At 38.3% G+C, this 18483-nt stretch overlaps 1 protein-coding gene across 1 annotated transcript in view; it reads right to left on the bottom strand.

Annotated features, from left to right (window-relative positions):
- Positions 1 to 18483, bottom strand: part of ADAMTS6 (ADAM metallopeptidase with thrombospondin type 1 motif 6) — a 146390-nt gene that overhangs the window by 127605 nt on the left and 302 nt on the right. Inside the window, exons 2-5 of the mRNA XM_057389632.1 lie at positions 18237 to 18383; positions 12748 to 13115; positions 11680 to 12044; positions 4169 to 4337 (exon numbers count right to left, since the gene is read on the bottom strand). Coding sequence (XP_057245615.1) covers positions 4169 to 4337; positions 11680 to 12044; positions 12748 to 12844 — 631 coding nt within the window. The 5' untranslated portion in view covers positions 12845 to 13115; positions 18237 to 18383. The remainder of the gene's footprint in view (positions 1 to 4168; positions 4338 to 11679; positions 12045 to 12747; positions 13116 to 18236; positions 18384 to 18483) is intronic.

The raw sequence follows: 18483 nt of genomic DNA, 5'->3' as shown, positions 1-18483 counted from the left end.
AAAACCAGGAATGCAAAGCTTCGGCATTCCCAGTGTTGCAGTGGTTCATAATTTTTGCGGCTACAGTATTGGCTTTAAAATGTGCATACTTTAGAAAAGTCAGAAAATGAAAATAAACCTGGTAGTTTTAAAAACACCAGTAATAAAATTGTCCTCATTCTGCAATGGGTATTATACATCCTAAAAACCCCTGTACTACGTATTAAAGCCTGTTGTGGATTCTTTAATGACTACTAAACTTTTTCCTGTTTTCCACCTCTATTGTAGAAAATTCAAAGTTGCTTGAATTGTTCAAAGATTTCCATCTAAACAGTGACTTAGGAACTTCGAAATTTTCTCTGACAGCTACAGTACTATATTTTTTTTGAAATTCATTCTTTTTCAAAAAACATACTGATGTTTTTGATGCTCTCGGAGTGCTAGAAGTATTTTAGAAATGCAATTCTGCTTCCAGAATTCAAAAATTTCACTCACAAATGCAGATTATTTTAAACATTTGAAAACTTCTGACTTCAAGCATAAAACGTTCAGAGGAAAAAAAAGATTCTTTTGGAATAATCTTGATACTATCTTTCAAATGAAGGTCATCTGAGACCTTCACAAGAACAACCATTTCTCACTTCCTTATCATTTGCGAAGCTTAGGCCTCAGCTGATCTCAAAGTAATGACAAAGCTGAAAACAATACTGGCACTCCAGGATCTATCAATGCTTATGTTGTTTTTCTCTAAAAAATACTAAGTCACGCTGACTAAATTATTTTTAAAATTAGAATATATTAATAAAGGTCTGCAATTTATGTAACAAAAATAGTTATGTGGCAAGTTACATTGATCTTTCACTGTATTCATAGGTCAAAAAGAAAAAAACTAAACTTCATTTACATTGAACACAGTTACAAGTTTAAAAAAGCAAAAATAGAAAGTAAAAATAAAGCAAAACAAACCCACAGAAAAGTACTATCATTAACCCCAAAATAATTATTGCAAAAGTATGAAATTAGGTTTTAAACTGTAACTGAAAAGATCAAAGCCACATTAACATAGAGTTCACAACTACAGTACGTAAGTTTTCCTAAGTCAGTCCTCTGAGATATTGGATGGGGACAAGGTGGAGAGAAAGAAGCACAAAGAGAAACAGATCACAAAATGCAATAGCAAACTTCTTATGTTAGATGAAAATATTTTGAAACAAAATATTATGCTGTTTTTTTCTAAATCTTTTAGCACCATTATTTCATGCATCTAGCAAGCTTTTGTTTCATTTTAGAATACAGCAATTGTAAAGTCTGACATGAGTGAAATCACTACATAAATCAGAATAGAGTTATCCAGAAATCATCTGCCACTCTGAAGCTTTCATATGCCAATTTTTGTTGTTTCTCAATCCTATCCAAATACAATTTGCAAGATAATCCAGTGGTCTCAAACCCCACAGAAGCAACTGGAATTTGGCAGTGGAAAACTTTTTACCAAGTCCTTAATGATTTCAGCTCTATTTAATAAAACATAATTGGTGACAACACATACATGAAACACAAGTGCAATGTTGGCGGGTTTTTTAACATTTTTATGTTTAAATGCTGAAAATCTAACTTATGGACATCTATCCTATGCTCTTATCTGAATCTCCTTGGCTCTCCAATTCTCCTTTTTGTATTAGTTACCATAATTGTACCATCTATTATGAAATAGTCCATCCCTTACTCATCCCCAGCCAATCCTGCTCATGTTTTCACCAAACTCTGTAATCCATTTTCTACTCTATTATTGCCATTTTTCTCAGAAAGATCAGAAGCAACATTCCCCTTGTCTCTAACACTTCAAAATCCAGACCATTTCCCTGATGGAGAAGAGGTATACAATAAACTAGATTACAGTAGGGGAAACTGACAAACAATGAATAGTGGCAGTCACTCAAGCAAATTCCTCCCTGAACATAGTAAAAGGAAAACCGTTCTGAAGGTAAAGTTAAAAGCAGTGTCCAAACAAAATAAATTACATGCTGCCAAAACGTAGTTACAACTTTTTTACAACTGCATTTTAAAATATAAAATTGGACAAAACTTCCAAAACTGGTCAAACTCCCTACAGATCAGTGAACACCTGATTTTAATCCCTGGGTGTGAAAGCTGCAAAACTGAAAATTAGTATTTGACTTTACTTTTTAGCTATTATATTTTTTAGGTATTTTTGGGATGCTTTGGATGCCATTTCCTTTGAAAACAAAGCTGCAACAGTGCTCAGAAAATTAGTTTAAAAGGCTTTGGTATCCATGAGGGTAAAACAGAATGTCATCTGGAAAAGCAAGACCTTGCAGTCTTGGCAGAGAGCAAATTTTTTTAGGCATTTCCATGGARTGGAAATAGTATACAGAACAGGAAAAGGATAAACTGAGATGAATAAGCATCATAATAATCTCAGGCTTGGAAAAAAGCAGTGCTTTAATATTTTAATAATTAAGGACTTTGGGATATGAAAGCTCCGGTAATGTGCAGGAGCTTCCAAGAACAAAGGCATCAACAATCAGCCAAAGTAATAAATGCTAAATATTACACTACATTTTACAAAAAATGCATGCAAGTTGTATAGCTCTGATCAAACTGTGTGTGACAGATACGACCACAATACTTGAATACCACCTGAACAAACTAGCTGACTCAGCTTCATGCCTTGGAGAAGAATGACCTCTAAGCATTACTCTACAAGACAAGATACGACATAGACCATTATCTTTTATTTTTCTTGGAATATAATAATGGCAAAAATTGCATCTTCCTGCATTTCAGAACCCTTCCATTTATTTCAAAAGGCTTAATTGTCCCTGCAAAATGAACATGTACTAGTACCCTTACTTGACAATCAGCAGGCAGTAACAGTTAAGAGACTTGTTTTGCAGTATTAGAAGTACATAAATTGAATAATACTCTCAAACTGAAACAGAAGTTACATATAYGAAGTCTGACATTCCATAAACATAATTAACTGAAACACTCAAGAAAAAACTGTCTCCCAAGAATTGGGGCTTGTTGACAATCTGTACTGTAAGCTTAGACAGCTGGTGCCACTAAGCATTATAAACTCCAAAAGAAGCTAAAATAAATTACATCAATGAATKATATGATATTATTTTATTTTATGGCTAGTTACTGTCAGTCTGCTCCATGCACTGAATCTCACAGAATACAACTGTCTAAGATGTCTAAGAATAAGCTATTTATGAAATATAAACAACCAACAAGGTTAGAACRTATTTCTAGTATGTTAAAAAAACAATTATTTTTGTGCTCTAAAAGAACTTGTCAGATTTACTCCATGCTGCCTTCAAGAAGATAATTTTCAGTTTAATCAACGGTTATGTCAGAATATTTGAAAAGTATATCTGTAGAAGTTAAAACTACTTTACAAAGAAAGTATCTCTCCAACAAAACTACATAATCCTTCTCATAAGGAACATGTAAATCACGCATTTCACTCTAATGTAATAATGTCAACCAATTGGACCAAAAAACAGAACCAAAACACCATAAACCTCCATAAACAAGACAGATGTAGGCTCAGTCCCATATATATTGATAATCATAATGCTGACTTATTTATTGCATACCAAGATTTTCTTCAAATGAGATGGAACACTTACTAAACATTGAACTGCAATACTCAGTCACTCAATCATGCTTTCCTGCTGGGGAATGAAGAACATTTATGCACATTTTGAAGAAGCCTACGCTCATTTCTGCCACTGTACACAACGTAGGCATAAAACAAGACTTACTCCATGTGTCTTAGATTTTGAAACATACTATATTGTCAATCTGAATTAAAAATAAAAAAAAAAAAAATCAAGGCTTTTCAGAGGGACTGGGGTAGGAGGTTCCTTACCTGCTAGCTCCCATACCAGAAAGTTTCCACATCTAACACAGCTGGAATGNAAAAAAAAAAAAAAAAAAAAAAAAAAAAAAAAAAAAAAAAAAAAAAAAAAAAAAAAAAAAAAAAAAAAAAAAAAAAAAAAAAAGAAAAAGAAAAATTATTTTCAACAAGATTACATCACCCAGAAGGAGGATTAACATTTCTACGTTCTCCACTGTGTCTAAATGCGAAACAAGCAAGATCTTGAAATACATCGGAAGTTACCATTTTTTAAAAGGAATGACACTCATTCTCATTTACCTGAGACTCCACAGTGACTGTGATCATAGAGGTGTTGCTGGTGCATGGTAGATTTTTTGTATACAACATGAGGATGACCATTCGCATAACTATAGTCACTAGAATCTTCTGTTATATTCCTTAAAGGCTCAATAAAATACTCGTCATCTTCTGTAGCAATGACTCCATGCTTAAAGAAGCAAATAAGAAAACAAAAGCTTACAAAAGACAATATGAACCTACTATTACAAAACTTAACTTTTAAAAAACATTCTCTGTGAAGAAATCCACAGCTAGAAGCCAACATATAAAACAGTACATGAGCCAGCTCTCCTCTGCTGATTTTAGTATGAGTAGGAGTAGGTGCCTATAAACAACACAGTGCGAAAAAAATAAAATTATCATTGTCCTGTTACTGGAATACTTTCACTCTTTTTTTGATGGATGCAGTTAAAACAGCAAGAGATATTCTCAGAATTCTGCAAATAATCTCTTCACACAGATGCTCCAAAATGACATGATTCATATCCATTAAAAATTATGCCAAGCCAAAATGGCATTGCTCTAGTGGTGAGTGCAATATCCCTCTGTAATGCCACAACACTAGATGCTTAAAAGCCAAATACCTCATTCAAACACCATGATGAGCACATATTCAGATAAAGCATTTATTATTTTACATACAGACTCAATCCCAAACAGAGCTAGTTASTTAATAAATATCACATTATTTATAGTAACTTATGTTACACTGCCTAAAAAGCATTTATTTTGTAAAAGGTCTCGCCACAAATCTAGCAAATATGAGCTATCGTAGACTGTATACTAGAATTCATTCTCCATAATAAAATGAATATTTTTTCCCTCATAATGCAGTGCAGAATGGTAGATATTCTATGCTCATAACTTCCACATTTGTGAACTCAGCTTCTTCCAAACAGGAAGTGGTTTATGGAAGAAAGGGGAGATTTCAGGCCAACTATGCAATTTCCTGTACCTTCAGCAATTAAAACTGAACTTTACCAGAAAACCCAGGTTTTGGATCCTTTCAGATATAGAAGTATTGGGGAATAAGCCCTGACAGACTTCTACACCCGTATTTGCTAAACTAAAAATTTGGATACCCATATACGTGAAATTCTGAATGTATAAACTTTCTACCAGCTATTAACCAGACAGGAGCCTAGGAGCAGGAACATCTACATTCATATCCTGACTTGGTGAATCGTACATTTCTACCACACCTTTGAGCTGTAAAACAAGTACTACACATGAATCTTTTTTAGGACCTCTATGATAAGACCTCTTGCTCCATATCAGCTCTAAATATCTTAAAGCTCTTTTCAAAGGTGAGAGTTTGACTTTGTATGCCTGGCCAAATCCTGCTACTGTTTCATACATAAAATGCCCACTGTTCTTCACTTCCCAAACAAGTAACAATGTAAAACCTACAAAATAAAAAATCCTATGTAATAAATCAGATACTATAGTGTTTTTCAAATAGAAACTTACTATAAGCTGTGAAAATATATGTATGAACAGACTGCAGCTTTCAATTACTCATTCCTTACATTGTAAATGCAACAATAAGTGTACCTCTTCAGTGGTATTTTTCTTTACAAACTCAACTATTGACTCAGAAGGTAAAATCAGGGTCTAAATTCACCTGGAAGATGCAAGCATCAAATTCCTTTCACAATGTCTTCTTGTTACTTCGAGTCTAAGATTTTACTAGAAAATAAATAATCTATTGGTACACTGCTGCTTAAATTGCAYTGAAAATATAAACCAAACTGTAACTGGGTTTGCCAGATGTGCAGAAAGAACCGTGACAGTCTGGACTGCATCCAGTCTGGATGTCAGACATCTGGGCTCAAGCGAATCCTGAGCCATTGTAAGCTCAAGTATTATGTTCCCAGAAGAAGAGAGTCCTGCAGATTGATTCTGGCCAACACCATCAGGCTATCTGCCTCATGCCAAGCCCAAGGAGACGGAGGTACCATCCAATCTGTGGCACTGTCTCTGAAACTGAATGGGTCCTAACTTAAATTCCTCCAGAATATACATCCTTCCTGTCTGCACTCAAGTCCAGCTATGTTTACAAGTCTAAGCACGAATGAGATAATTATGTCAGATACTGAAACTGAAAATTATAAGCAGTGATACTACCTTAATGGAACTAAGTCAATTCAGATAGCATAGACACTTTATTGCAGCACTAATCCTCTATACAAATTACATCTTTGCTCCTGCATGTAACTAAAGAATGCCTGCAAAAAATGATCCMAGTTCCTTTGGGTATCTGCAGTAAAAATTGTTAAGAATAAGTACTATCAGTACTTTTTCCAATGCCTAGTTGGCATCTGATCTCATTGCCCAAATACTATGGTGGTTTAAGAAGAGATATTTTAATAAAACCCTTAGTTAAGGAACTGCAAATAAATTTTAACATAGATCTACCAGCAGGTAGCAAAAACACAAATATGGTCAGTCACTGCAGTTAGATAAGGAATTCAATAAGCACTGGAAATGCATATGCTCTTCCCACAAACCTGGCATATGTATACCATTTTAAGCTTAACATTATTTTTTCTTGCAAACAAACCTGTTCWTACAGTGCTAAACTGATGCAAGCCATCTTGTTGAATCTCAGTGATTCAACAGTGAAATCACTAATTTTTAAGAAGCACTCTGAATTCTGCAAATAAAAAGTACTGCAGTGATGGCTAGCATATATTCTGAGTTTCAAAAATTCATGCAGCTAAAGATACTTTTATTGTTTCTGTATTCAGCAATGTCTGGTTAACACATAGTGGGAAGTATACTATTATATSCAAACCAACATTCTAAACACCAGATTTGATTTATAATCTACTATTTGAGGAAAAAAAAAAAATTTGGTTGAAAAAGGAGTTTGAAATAATGTCCATTTAAAGCATTAAAATGAACCCATTTTCATTTTCTTTAAGYGTTGCTAGTGTATTTTAACAGTTCATAAATTAAGCTTCTCCTCCAAAGCATCAGAAATATTATTAAGATACAAGAATGATCAGAAAAGGTTTTGACAAAATACCATGAATACAAGAAACAAGCTGAATGCATCAAGTATGTTACTACAAGGAACGTTCCCAAGATTATTATCTAAAACAGATTGTCTGAGGTTCTGTGTTATCCAATCCCACTACAGACTGCCAACTCATGCTAACACATACAAGATCTGGTTCCAGCAGTTTGACATGCTCAGACAAATCTGTGAATCCACACGGAGTTCCCCAGAATCTGTGAAAAAGAATCTTTTTCTGTCAGGCTGTCCAGCCAGAGCCTTAACCTCCTTCAGATGGGGGACGTCCRTCAGTTGCAAAAGCAAACTGAATTATGAGGGACAAGTAAGCGCGTGCCTTTTCCACATAGTACTATTGTTTCACAATTTTTCCATGCCTTGAATCTTTTTAGACTTTATTCTCTATCCACTTTTAATATAAAGTAGTAGTAATGGAAACTTCTGAAAACGTGTCAGTGTTGTTCAATATGTCAACAGCTGGCTACACACTGTGGTTTTATGACTGAGGAAAAAGACTGCATTAACTTACTGTGCTCTTAAAGATGAGAAAAATAGTGATCTGGCCTGAGACAGCACATCATGGAATCTAATAAAACTAGGATAGGGACATCTTRTGTGTAATTTTGTAACTACTAATGTTATACTGAATAAACATGCAAGTATCAAAGATAGCCCTAAAGACAGTGCTACAGAATTATTTCACATCCTGTCWAAAATACCATAATATATGTAAATTATAATCTATAAAAATAGGAATATGCTTTAGAGAAAAATCAGCTTTCAAATGAGCTAACTTCAGAAAAATAGGAGTAATTTATAATTATTATTATAATAAATGCATGTATTTAGGAATGCATGAAGCACACATGAAGTCTTCCAGCAAAATAATTCCCCGTTTAACAAGTAATTTCAYGCTTTAAACCACAGCCTGTGCTTTCTTTATCGTTTCTTCTTGTATGGAGACAATTGTGCTGTCCAGCAAACATCACACAATGTGTGAACTTCACATACATGGAAATACCGCGCTTTTATATCAACCATTTASTCAGGACCACAACAGATTCAAAATAGTTCCTACTAAAATTATAAAATTTGCTACAGTGCAAAACTCGTTTAAGCACTCAGTTAAGAGTGCAGACACCTGGCAAAGGACAAAGGTGGGTCAGAATGCAAAAAGTTTGGGTTTTGCCTGATTCCATTACTGAAGGCTCTAAAACTTCTTTCAGATGCACTCCTCTCAGAGTCAGTCAAACTCCATTCCTCTGAGGTGAAGTTCCCTCTTCAGCCAGTTGCCACCATTCCTTTACTTCTTTCCTTCAGTATGAAATACTCAGCTTAGGAGATGTCTCAGTCTGGTTGCCTTGAACCCARCCACCAAAGGCCCTAAAAAGCTGCTCATTGCAGGCTTTCTCATGACACAGCCAAACCTGCAACTCATCYACCAGTGCAGCATCCACTACAGTAAATATGGGTTTGGAAGCCAGCAAGCCAGCAAGACAAGACTTTCAATTTCCTTACATGAATGCTCACTGGATCACAGAGCTTTTCTCAAAACTTCAGACAATTTATAGCATAATCACGGCCCAGCAGATGGAAACTGCCAGACTGGAACTTCAGTAAGTAGCAGCCTGTAATTCTAGGGCACTTGGTAATGAGAAATAGAGAAGGAGAGGCTGAAACAAGAAACAGTGAGAGAAAAATGGAGTGACTACTTGTCACTTTTATTACAATGAAACTGAGAGAAAACCCATCTTACACTTATCTCAAATACAAGTATTCTTCAAAGTCATACAACAGATGTTAATTAAATCATGCTGTCACATAACCACTCTGAATAAGTAAACAGTAATTCAAGATATTCAGAAAGGATAATTGTCAACAATGAAATCTAAAAGGACAACTGGAGTAAGTAAATGTAATGCATGCATTTTGTTTGGGAGCAACGTTCACTGTTACAGATTACTTACTACCTGCTTTAGAGTTAAACTCACAATGACTGGCTTTCATACAGATGTTAATCAAGAACTATTAGAAGATAACTGGAAGTCACTTACAGACCAGTAATTAAACTGGAAAATACAATGAATGCCTTAAGTGCGACATGTTCTGAACTACTGCTGATTCTAAAACAAGTAATATTGTCTTCAATGTTCACTGCCAATTGCTTTATTAAACATGTTCTAACCAGTATCTGTATAAAAAAACATTCATTAATTGGAATTATGATTTTAAAATAAGTTTGTGATGGATTTATCTAAATGGAGTGGTAATTCCCAGATACAGTGCTCTGAAAGGCCCTGCCAACACCAGATGACAGAGGAATTTCTGTACAGAAGCRGATGATATCCAGTCAAGACTACTGCTGCACCCTCTGCAGGATTCCTGCCTCTGAGAGAGAGCCATGTAACCCTGCTGATGTTTCTGGAGCGAGACAGGAGCCTYACATGCGTATGACCAAATCTTCCTAGGAGATGCAGTGGACAGTTGATGCTTGCAGTCCCAAGTCATGACTATGAAGAACCTGTGCGCCCAAAGACTGAATTAAGGTTGCCTTAATACCTGAAAAACACACATAACAACTGGCAACAACCACAACCACTGAAGATGATGATTTAGAGTGGGAAACACTGTACACAGACTTTAACTTACAAAGTTAACATGCTGACACCTAGAACCACAGGCAGTTTCATTCCAGCAAAATGGTCAGSCTGAGAGCAAAGGGAAGACATGCAGCAATGGGAATGCTAAATGTCAACTCAGGGTGTTGGGCACAAAAGAAAAAAAAAAAGAATCTGCTTCCTCATGACATCTTTCATGCTTTTTTGAAGAAAAGAAGGGCCATGAGGAGTGACAGATGAGCTAAGATGATAGAAAATATGGGCTTTGTTCTGCTTCATCCTCCTTTTGTTTTCCTAACATCTAAGGAAAAGAAGAGTTGGCTAGGGCAAGGGCAGGAGTTCTTGGCTCACTCCCTTAGCCAAGGGCAAACAGGAACTGAAATGGGATCTCCATGGCACTTACTACAGGCTCCAAGGAGGCCAAGTAGTCTGTGCATCAATATTGTAGCAGAAATTCTGGACATAAAGAGGCATGCAGCCTCTTTAAAAGAAATTAGTCCTGAAAGAAGGGACTTGGTTTCCATCATATTTTTAGCTGAAAAGAACTCATACAAAAAGATGAAGTGTATTAGCCACAGAGCTTGAATAACTGTGATCAGGAAAAAAAAAAAAAAAAACTATTATGAGGAAACTGCAACCAAAGTGAAAGCTGTACTAAATTCAGACCTATCTGCTGTAACTCTGCATTAACCAAATTGTGATACCACACTCAATGGAACATCATTTTAACTCCATTTCTTTGAAAGTGTTCACTTAGCACTGAAAATCCTCATTAAAGTATTTTTCCTCAGAATACTCTGAAATGTTAAACTGTACTGTATCGGGGGTATCACAAGTAGCAAGGTATAATGAAACCTATCTAGGTTTGAAACAGCTGGCTTTTTTTAAAAAATAACATTCCAAGAGGCATTATTCAATAGCACTTCCAAGGATAAACAGGAATTAGTCTARCAAGTCTGTATAATCTTTTTTTTTTAACTTAGAAATTCATTAGATCCACGTATTCCTAACAAGGAGACTGACCAGCATTCTACCATACAAAAACCAGAATAAGTAACCATAATATACATGTATATTTTTACTAGAGAAAACACCAGCTCTTGATTTAGTGTTTCATAGCCATGTCTATTTTAGTATTTTGTTACTCAACAGTCTGCTCTTTTACTTCTTTGCGTAGGTTTTCTGATTTCTTTTTCCTGTGCATGTACTACTGTCATGTGACCAGTAAAAGAAGAGATGAGAAGAGGTAAGAAATTCTAATCCTACTTTTTAGTGCAAAAGTTTATGATTTGCAAACAAAACCTTTCCGGAAAAAAAGTTAAATTACTTTCTGATGCTGGTACTTGCTAAAGACTTTTCATGTTTTGAATTTTTAGTAATGATCATGTCTACACCAAGCAATTCCTCTTCTTTTAATTACTCAGTTTCTAAATCCAAATACTCAGAGACAAGTGGGAGTTCAGTTCAATCAACATCTCTCTGTAAAAATTCAGCATCCTGGAGGACCCATTCATTTGTCCTCCCTGCCCCTTCAGTTTGGAAGGCTCTTACAACAGCAAAGATCTCTGCACAGACCTAATCTTGCAGCCCTAGGGCAGACACTGTAAACACTGAAGAGGTTGCCTGCTAAAGGACTACAGAATTGAGTCTTAGTACTCGGCATTAAGCTTGAAAAACTGACAACTACTTTTCCCCAGGACCTAGATGAGGTTTTAGAGTTTTCTGTACCTTCCTGTCCACTTGCTTCCCCAAAGGAACTCAAAAAACCTCAAAGACATGCCAATTATATTCTTTTTGCATAATTTAAAAGGGACAAGCACACTATTATACTATAACATGTAGTATGGACTTACCARACCATTGCAGTTGCTTAAGGCCACTTTAGTTGTACTGTGTTGGTCTTGCAAATATCCTGTRTAGTGACAGTGGTCTAAGAAATCATGCTTCCATTGCGGTCCATCTTTCCCCCAGTACTCTACTGTAAAATGTCTGGACACCAAATCTGTGTTGAGAGTCAGGTTTAAATGAAAGTGCTTGCCATAGGCAGAAAGTTTAAAAAATAATTTAGATGCTGCCAGTTCTTGGTCATAAGGGTCTGTGCTCCTCCTCCTTCTTGAGGGTTTAGGATTTTTCACAGTAAAGCTGAGGAAGGCTCCATTTTGATCAACCCTTATTGGGATTGTTAGTTGGTAGTGTTCAAGGTAAGACAGGAATTCCTCTTTGTAATCAATCACAAGGTAAGACAGTCCAGGGAGTGGGCATAGAAGAGAAGAAAATATAACAGGAAACAACAAGTAGTAGCATAAATATAGAACATTGTTGGGTAAATTTTATCACTCTCATGAGTAAAAGTCATTTTGAGGTAAACACATGATGCAGCATTTTACTAAAAAAAATAAATATTATTTTCATTCTTTCTAAGTTTGGTTTCCCATTAATTTGATTATCACTGGAAATACAAAAGTTTTTAATACATATCTTTTCCTACTTACCAAAAATATGTAAACATTAGGGACTAACTTAAGAAGCACACATTTTTCCCAGTGATACCATTCAAAGACAAAAGCTATAAAATCCACTTGCAAGAATACAAACAGTAGTAATGAAAAGGATTAAATTGTAAAAACAAGATTAGATTCTTACTTCCTAGTCTGAAAGCATGTTAATTTTATCATGGCAAGTCTCTCAAATATTATCAAGTACATTTTACAAAATTTAATTTGCAGGGCTTTCCTACAGTTGAAAGTAGACAGAAAGGAATTAGAACAAGAAAATTTAATCTGCATGACAATTAATCATGATAAAACTAAGAGCAGAGTCTATATGAGCTCATGAATTATATAAACATGGTTTAGAAAATATTACACAAATACAATGCAAAAACACATGCTTCTTTCCAGCTACAGAGATCAGGCCCCTACCTTGAGAATTGTATGTAAGCCTGTTGTTACTGTGAAATTCCGATGAAACCATGACTAGGCTCAAAATCCATGTCCACGTCTTCCAAAAAATTTCCATAATTTAGAAAAAAACAGAAGGCTCTTTTTTCTTTCTCCTTGGAGAGCTACCTATGTGCTATAAAATTAACTTCACTCCAGAATCGCACCATAACAAGTATATTTATTTTATACTACTTCCAAATTAACTATAGGATGTTCCACTTTTTGGACAGGTACTTTCTTCCATAGCTGCAGTCATTTTCTCAATTCAAACAAGTATTTGTAAGATTCCTTAATATATGAGACAGATGTTARATTGGATAGTTACTGAACTTGCTCCATTTCTTTTCCTGAAAAACAAAAGAATATGAGTCAAGGCAAATTCTTAATAGTAAGACAGATCTATGCTGCAAAACACTAAGCCACTAATAACGAAATACAAAAGGCAACATTTTGAAATAATATTCACCCAGTATCAACTCTATGGTCACATCCAAGGTCACAATCTTACAAAAMGAAAAAAAAAATAGTTACCATTAACCTTGAAAAGTAGATCCATACAGCTTATGATGCATTTATCAACTTCATGTTATTTTTATGAATTCTTACACCTATTCAATGTTTCTTGTAGCTCAAATACTGTGTTCAGACTTGTTCATCTGTAATCAATGCTATGTACTCATTGATTTCAATTGTTAATAACAGRTTCCAATATGCAAGTAGATAAAGGAAGAACCTGGGAAAGAATCCAGAGTACAGTTATCTGATCTTTCTGAAACATGTATTTTGTTATTACTTGGGCCAGGGTTCTGCTTATGCAGGCAGAATTCCCATTCAGTTAAGTGGGAATGCTGCATGTTAGAATACTAAAGAACAAATTTCAGTATCTGAAGCTATTCATCATATACCTTCTAATATTTAAAATACTTGTTGTCTGTTTTTTTTTTTTAATTTAAAACACTATTGCAACAATAAAAGTTAAAAGCAGCTCTAGCTGCAGCCAGGGATTAAATGAAKATTCATGCAGTAAACTAACAGCCCAGCACCATGGGACACCAAATTATGTGTTCCATCAGCTGGTACTCATCAGACCCCYTAAGTGCTTGCAGCAGACCTGTGTACGAATCCTGCTGAAGTAGACAATGGAGAAACAGAACACCTAGGAGGAGGAGCTTGTTTAAAAAACAATTTTCAAAAGCATACTTACACAAGTATGACTTCAAAAGTCACTTACACATGCRCCAGATAAGTTTGCCTTTCCAAAATTCTGGGAATGATTTACAACATTCAGACAGGTAATACAGCTGCAGCTAGCACAGGTTTTATAAAGAGCTACAGCATAAAATGTCAAGAAAATCAACATCACCCAAATCCTATTTAACAACATTATAATGAATATTTAGGTAACATCTTAGCCAATTTGAAACCCATCTAATTACTAATGTGCAAATGAGGTTAATCTGGCCAATATCTACCTTTTAAATACCTTTCAAGACAGCACCCAGGATTTAATCTGGTTTGTAAAGAAACTGAAACATACTYTGCAAACATGCTTTGTGCTTAGTAGTATTTATTCCCATGGGGAAGCATAAAGACTTAGTGATGCCATTCACATGTGACAAGGCCTCAAAGCACATTAATGAAAAAGCTCTCTGTTTGCATTGCTATGTAGAACTCTGTTTCCTAGCTAATATTTAGTTACCGTTTTTAGACTTTTGCAAGTCTTGAAGATACATAATTAACCCCATGCTCTTTTTGCTACATCAGGACAATAAGTAATTTGCCCTTTTTTCTAATATGAGAATGCACAGTTTCAAATTCCTGTCACTGAATCTTGCTTTATCCCTGTCTGCTAATGAGCTGATTTCTTCTCCCTGTATGCATGGTTATAATTTGATACAGGCACCTCTGCACTTCCTGATAAGCAGCTCAGTCTCTTTGGTTTATCTCATTCTGTATAATCCAGTTTTCAGATGGCTGAATACTTCTGCCATTTTTCTCTGAACCGTTTCAAATTCATCAGCATCCCTTTTCATCTGCAGACACTAGAACTGGACACAGTAGCCCAGCAATGATTCATTACTGCCATATATAGAGGTAACATTGCCTTACAGTCTCTACTTAGCCAAAATATCCTAACAGGGAGCTCATGTTCAGCCTGTCAGGTTGATGGTAAGTTATCCTAACATTCAGATCTCTGGAGACTGCAGTACCTAAGCAGCTAGATAGCTCAGAATACTGGACATAAATTAACAGTACCCATTATTTAGAAACCAATGGCCCCCATGATGGACCAGTACCATGTTGTTCAACAGTGTCCAACAGTCATTCATGTCCTTGCAGGAGTCTCTGAAGTGGTCTCCCTCATTCCAAGCTTCACACAAGACCAATTTCCTTTCATATTAAGCTTTCTGTAAGTTTCAGCAGAAATTTTACCTCTTCTTCAAAAGTATTTATTGCCAACTTGACCATACAAGCTGACCATATGAAGCCACATTATCCCTCCCAATTAAAGAGCAGTAATGGATGTAAAGCATAAAGCACTCAGGTAACTCCAAGAAAACCTACTTTCAGTATGATATTTGGTAGGAACTCAAAACATGCACKCTATACCTTCTTTTTTCCCACCTTTCTTAGCAGCCTTTCACTGTAGACTGTTGTCAATATGCAAAATTTGGTCAACACTAAGCTTACAATAAGAAACTTCTTAGTGTGTCATATGGCAAACTACACCTTCACCCACTGGTAAACATAAGCATGACTCCATGTCCGGAACCACCACCTAAAAACACAGATCTGGTCTAACTGTAAGAGCTCTGCCAAACCAGAAAGGAAAAATACTAGATGTTTTCTGAAGCCAGTGACAAAGTAGCTGCATAGCACTGGCATTTCTGTGGAGGCACTGATGATAACTGTGGTAGTCCTGTCACTGGTGTAACRAGGCTCCTACCCAGTGACACTCAGCAAGGAGAAAAAAGGTCATCGTTTTCAGAGCACAAGAGACATCTGMGGGAGCTGGTGGTGTTCAAGTTGAAGAAAAGGCTCAGGGATGGCCTCATCACTCCCTACAATGGCTTGAAACGAGACTGTAGCCTCGTGGAGGTCAGCCTCTCCKCCCAGGCAACAAGTGACAGGAGAGGATCAAGCTGCAGCAGGGATCATTAAGGTTGGACATTTAGAAGAATTTCTTCCCAGAAAAGGTCATTAGACATTGCAATGGGCTGCTGAGGGAGGTAGTAGAGTCACCATCCCTGGATATGTCTACAGAAAGACTGGAGGTGGCACTTGGTGCTATGGTCTAGCTGACAGGATAGTATCCAGTCATAAGACTTGATGACCTCAGAGGTCCTTTCCAAGCTAAATGATTCCATGAATAAAGTGGACTACGAGGAGGAGTAGCCAAACTGCTCAAAGCAGTCACTACGAGAGACTCCATCTAAGCAAAGGTGCCTTGGGCAACTATGGGATCGCTTAACCTCAAGGTAGCTGAAGTTTTAGAACAGGSAAGCATGCGAGACCGATGTCCAAAGACCGCCGCCACACCAGGGGCGTCCACCGCAGAACCCGACAGGCCTCGGGGCGCTTCGGCGGCGGCAGCGCCGAGGTCTCCCATTAGCGCCTGAGGTGCCAGAAAACACACAAGCCGCACCGCCAGACCACAGCGTACAGACCGCTAGCTACGCCTCGGGGCGGGGTCGAGGAGAGCGACGACGGGGAAAAGGACCCGCCGCTGCGGCGGGCGGGACAGGGGGCTGTCCTCCACGCCCCCGCCCCGGCGGCTCGGSCCCCGCCGCCTTCCCGCCCTCCGTGGCCGGGCCGTGAGGGCGGCGGGAGCCCGCGGTGAGGCGCGGGCAGGGGCGGCCGTGCGCCCGCCCGGCACTACGAGTGGTTGCTAAGGAAATGGGGAGGGCGGCGGGAGGGGACGGGGCGGGGGACGGGCATCAATCACACAAATTCAATTACAGGTATCGCGGCTGGCCGTGAAAAGCGTCGCAGGGCTTCAAAAGCCAGGGATTAGTTGTGCCTCCAGGAGCTTCCCCAGGCGAGAACTGCGACGCGCAGACCGCGCCGGCAAGAACTCGGTGAACAGGAACGGGGGCCGWGAGTGGCGGGGAAGGGGACACCGTACAAAGGGAAAGAACGAACCCTCCTCCCCAGGAATTAACCAGAAGCCAAGGCGTGAGCAGTAAAATTACTGCTGYGCGGGCCCCGTCGTACGACGGGGCTGCCGACGTAGAACCCCCCGCCAGCCCCAAGGCTCCCGCCGGCCGTGCCGAGGGGGCAGCTGTCATTGCATCTACCGAAAAAGCAACATCCACCCCCCCATAAAAAGTTACAAGGCTAGAAAAATACATGGCTACACACAGAGCTCTACACACATGCACATTATCTCTACACGTCTGCACACACATACAGAGTTAAAAATACTGCTACTGAAGCAAACTGGAAGTCACCAGATATACATCCCTCAAAAAAAATCAGAAGGGAAAAAAAAAAAAGTCCTCCCATGAGAGGCTGAAGGRAAGAGTCTGGTTGCTGTGGTAGAGCTGATCCTAAAGTTAACTTTCAGCAGCCCATTTCCAGACAGCAGCGCTGAATCTATTTGGATAAAACGCGTGTGACCCAGACACTTGGCGTTTGGCCCAAACGCGTTGCACCGGCAGCCCAAATAAAAACAAGAGTCTGACTCTTTCCYTCTCTGTCCCTTCTCTCTTGTACAACAATGAAAGAAAGTAGCGAAGACAAAATCAGCACACACATCGCCGGGGAGCGAGAGCCCACTTACCTCCTCCCACCAAACAAAGTCCCTTTGAACCCCGGGCCACTGCGGAGACAGACATACACCGACAAACACGAGTCCGCGGGGTTAAAGAGTCTGGCAAATCCCAAGCGGCTCGAAGTAAATCAAAACCACACGCTTCCATCTTCCTGATGAGCCCAGCGAGAGCCCGACATCCCCGCCAGCATCGCTGCGGGACGGCGGCCGCGCCGACCCTGCGAGCCCCGGCACAAAGTGTGCACTTGTCTGACCGCGGCAGCGGACACCGCCGGACACGGCACGGCCGAGAGCGGGGCTTCCTCCACTCAGCAGCAATCCAGAATAGCCTTGGGTTGTCGTTGGGGTCTGGGGGCTGCTTTGGTTTTCATTTGTTGTTTGGTTTTGTTTTAGCTTTGTTTTTCTTTTTCTGCTTCTACCAACGACTTAGTAGTCAAAGTTTRAAAAAAAATGTTTTTAAAAGTCTAAAAGTGCACTATTCGAGATGGTACTTCATCAATCATCTCTCTTATCGGCTGAAAAATCCTCGCACCCCCTTCCCCCATCCTCAGAGGTTTCTGTCTGAAATTACTCCAAATGCACCTCGCCTAATGCAATATAAATCACCCCCCGCTCCCCAAAGCCCTGCACGCACCATTATTCGGGACACAAGAAATRCAAAAAGTTTCATTGAATAGCGTGAAATCTTCCTTACCGTTTTCATCTTCAATTTCTGATATAAAGTAAGTTTCAAACAATAGAGATTGCACAGGACGATTCCCGTATTCCTCTCTGCTTTTCCCCTCTGTGCAAGCAACCATCAGGGTTATATTCTCCAACAGAATAAAATTCTCTAGCYTTCCTAAAAGGGGTTTTTAGAAAACGGGTTGGCTTGGCAGGAGGAAGGATGCCATCAATTCACCCAAGCTATCACCCTGCACATTTTGTCTTTCCAACAAAAA

This window comes from Malurus melanocephalus, unplaced genomic scaffold (assembly GCF_030028575.1).
Source record: "Malurus melanocephalus ecotype Western Australia unplaced genomic scaffold, MMel_1.1 scaffold_18, whole genome shotgun sequence".
Taxonomy (NCBI): Eukaryota; Metazoa; Chordata; class Aves; order Passeriformes; family Maluridae; genus Malurus; species Malurus melanocephalus.
This window is presented reverse-complemented; position numbering and strand designations above follow the sequence as displayed.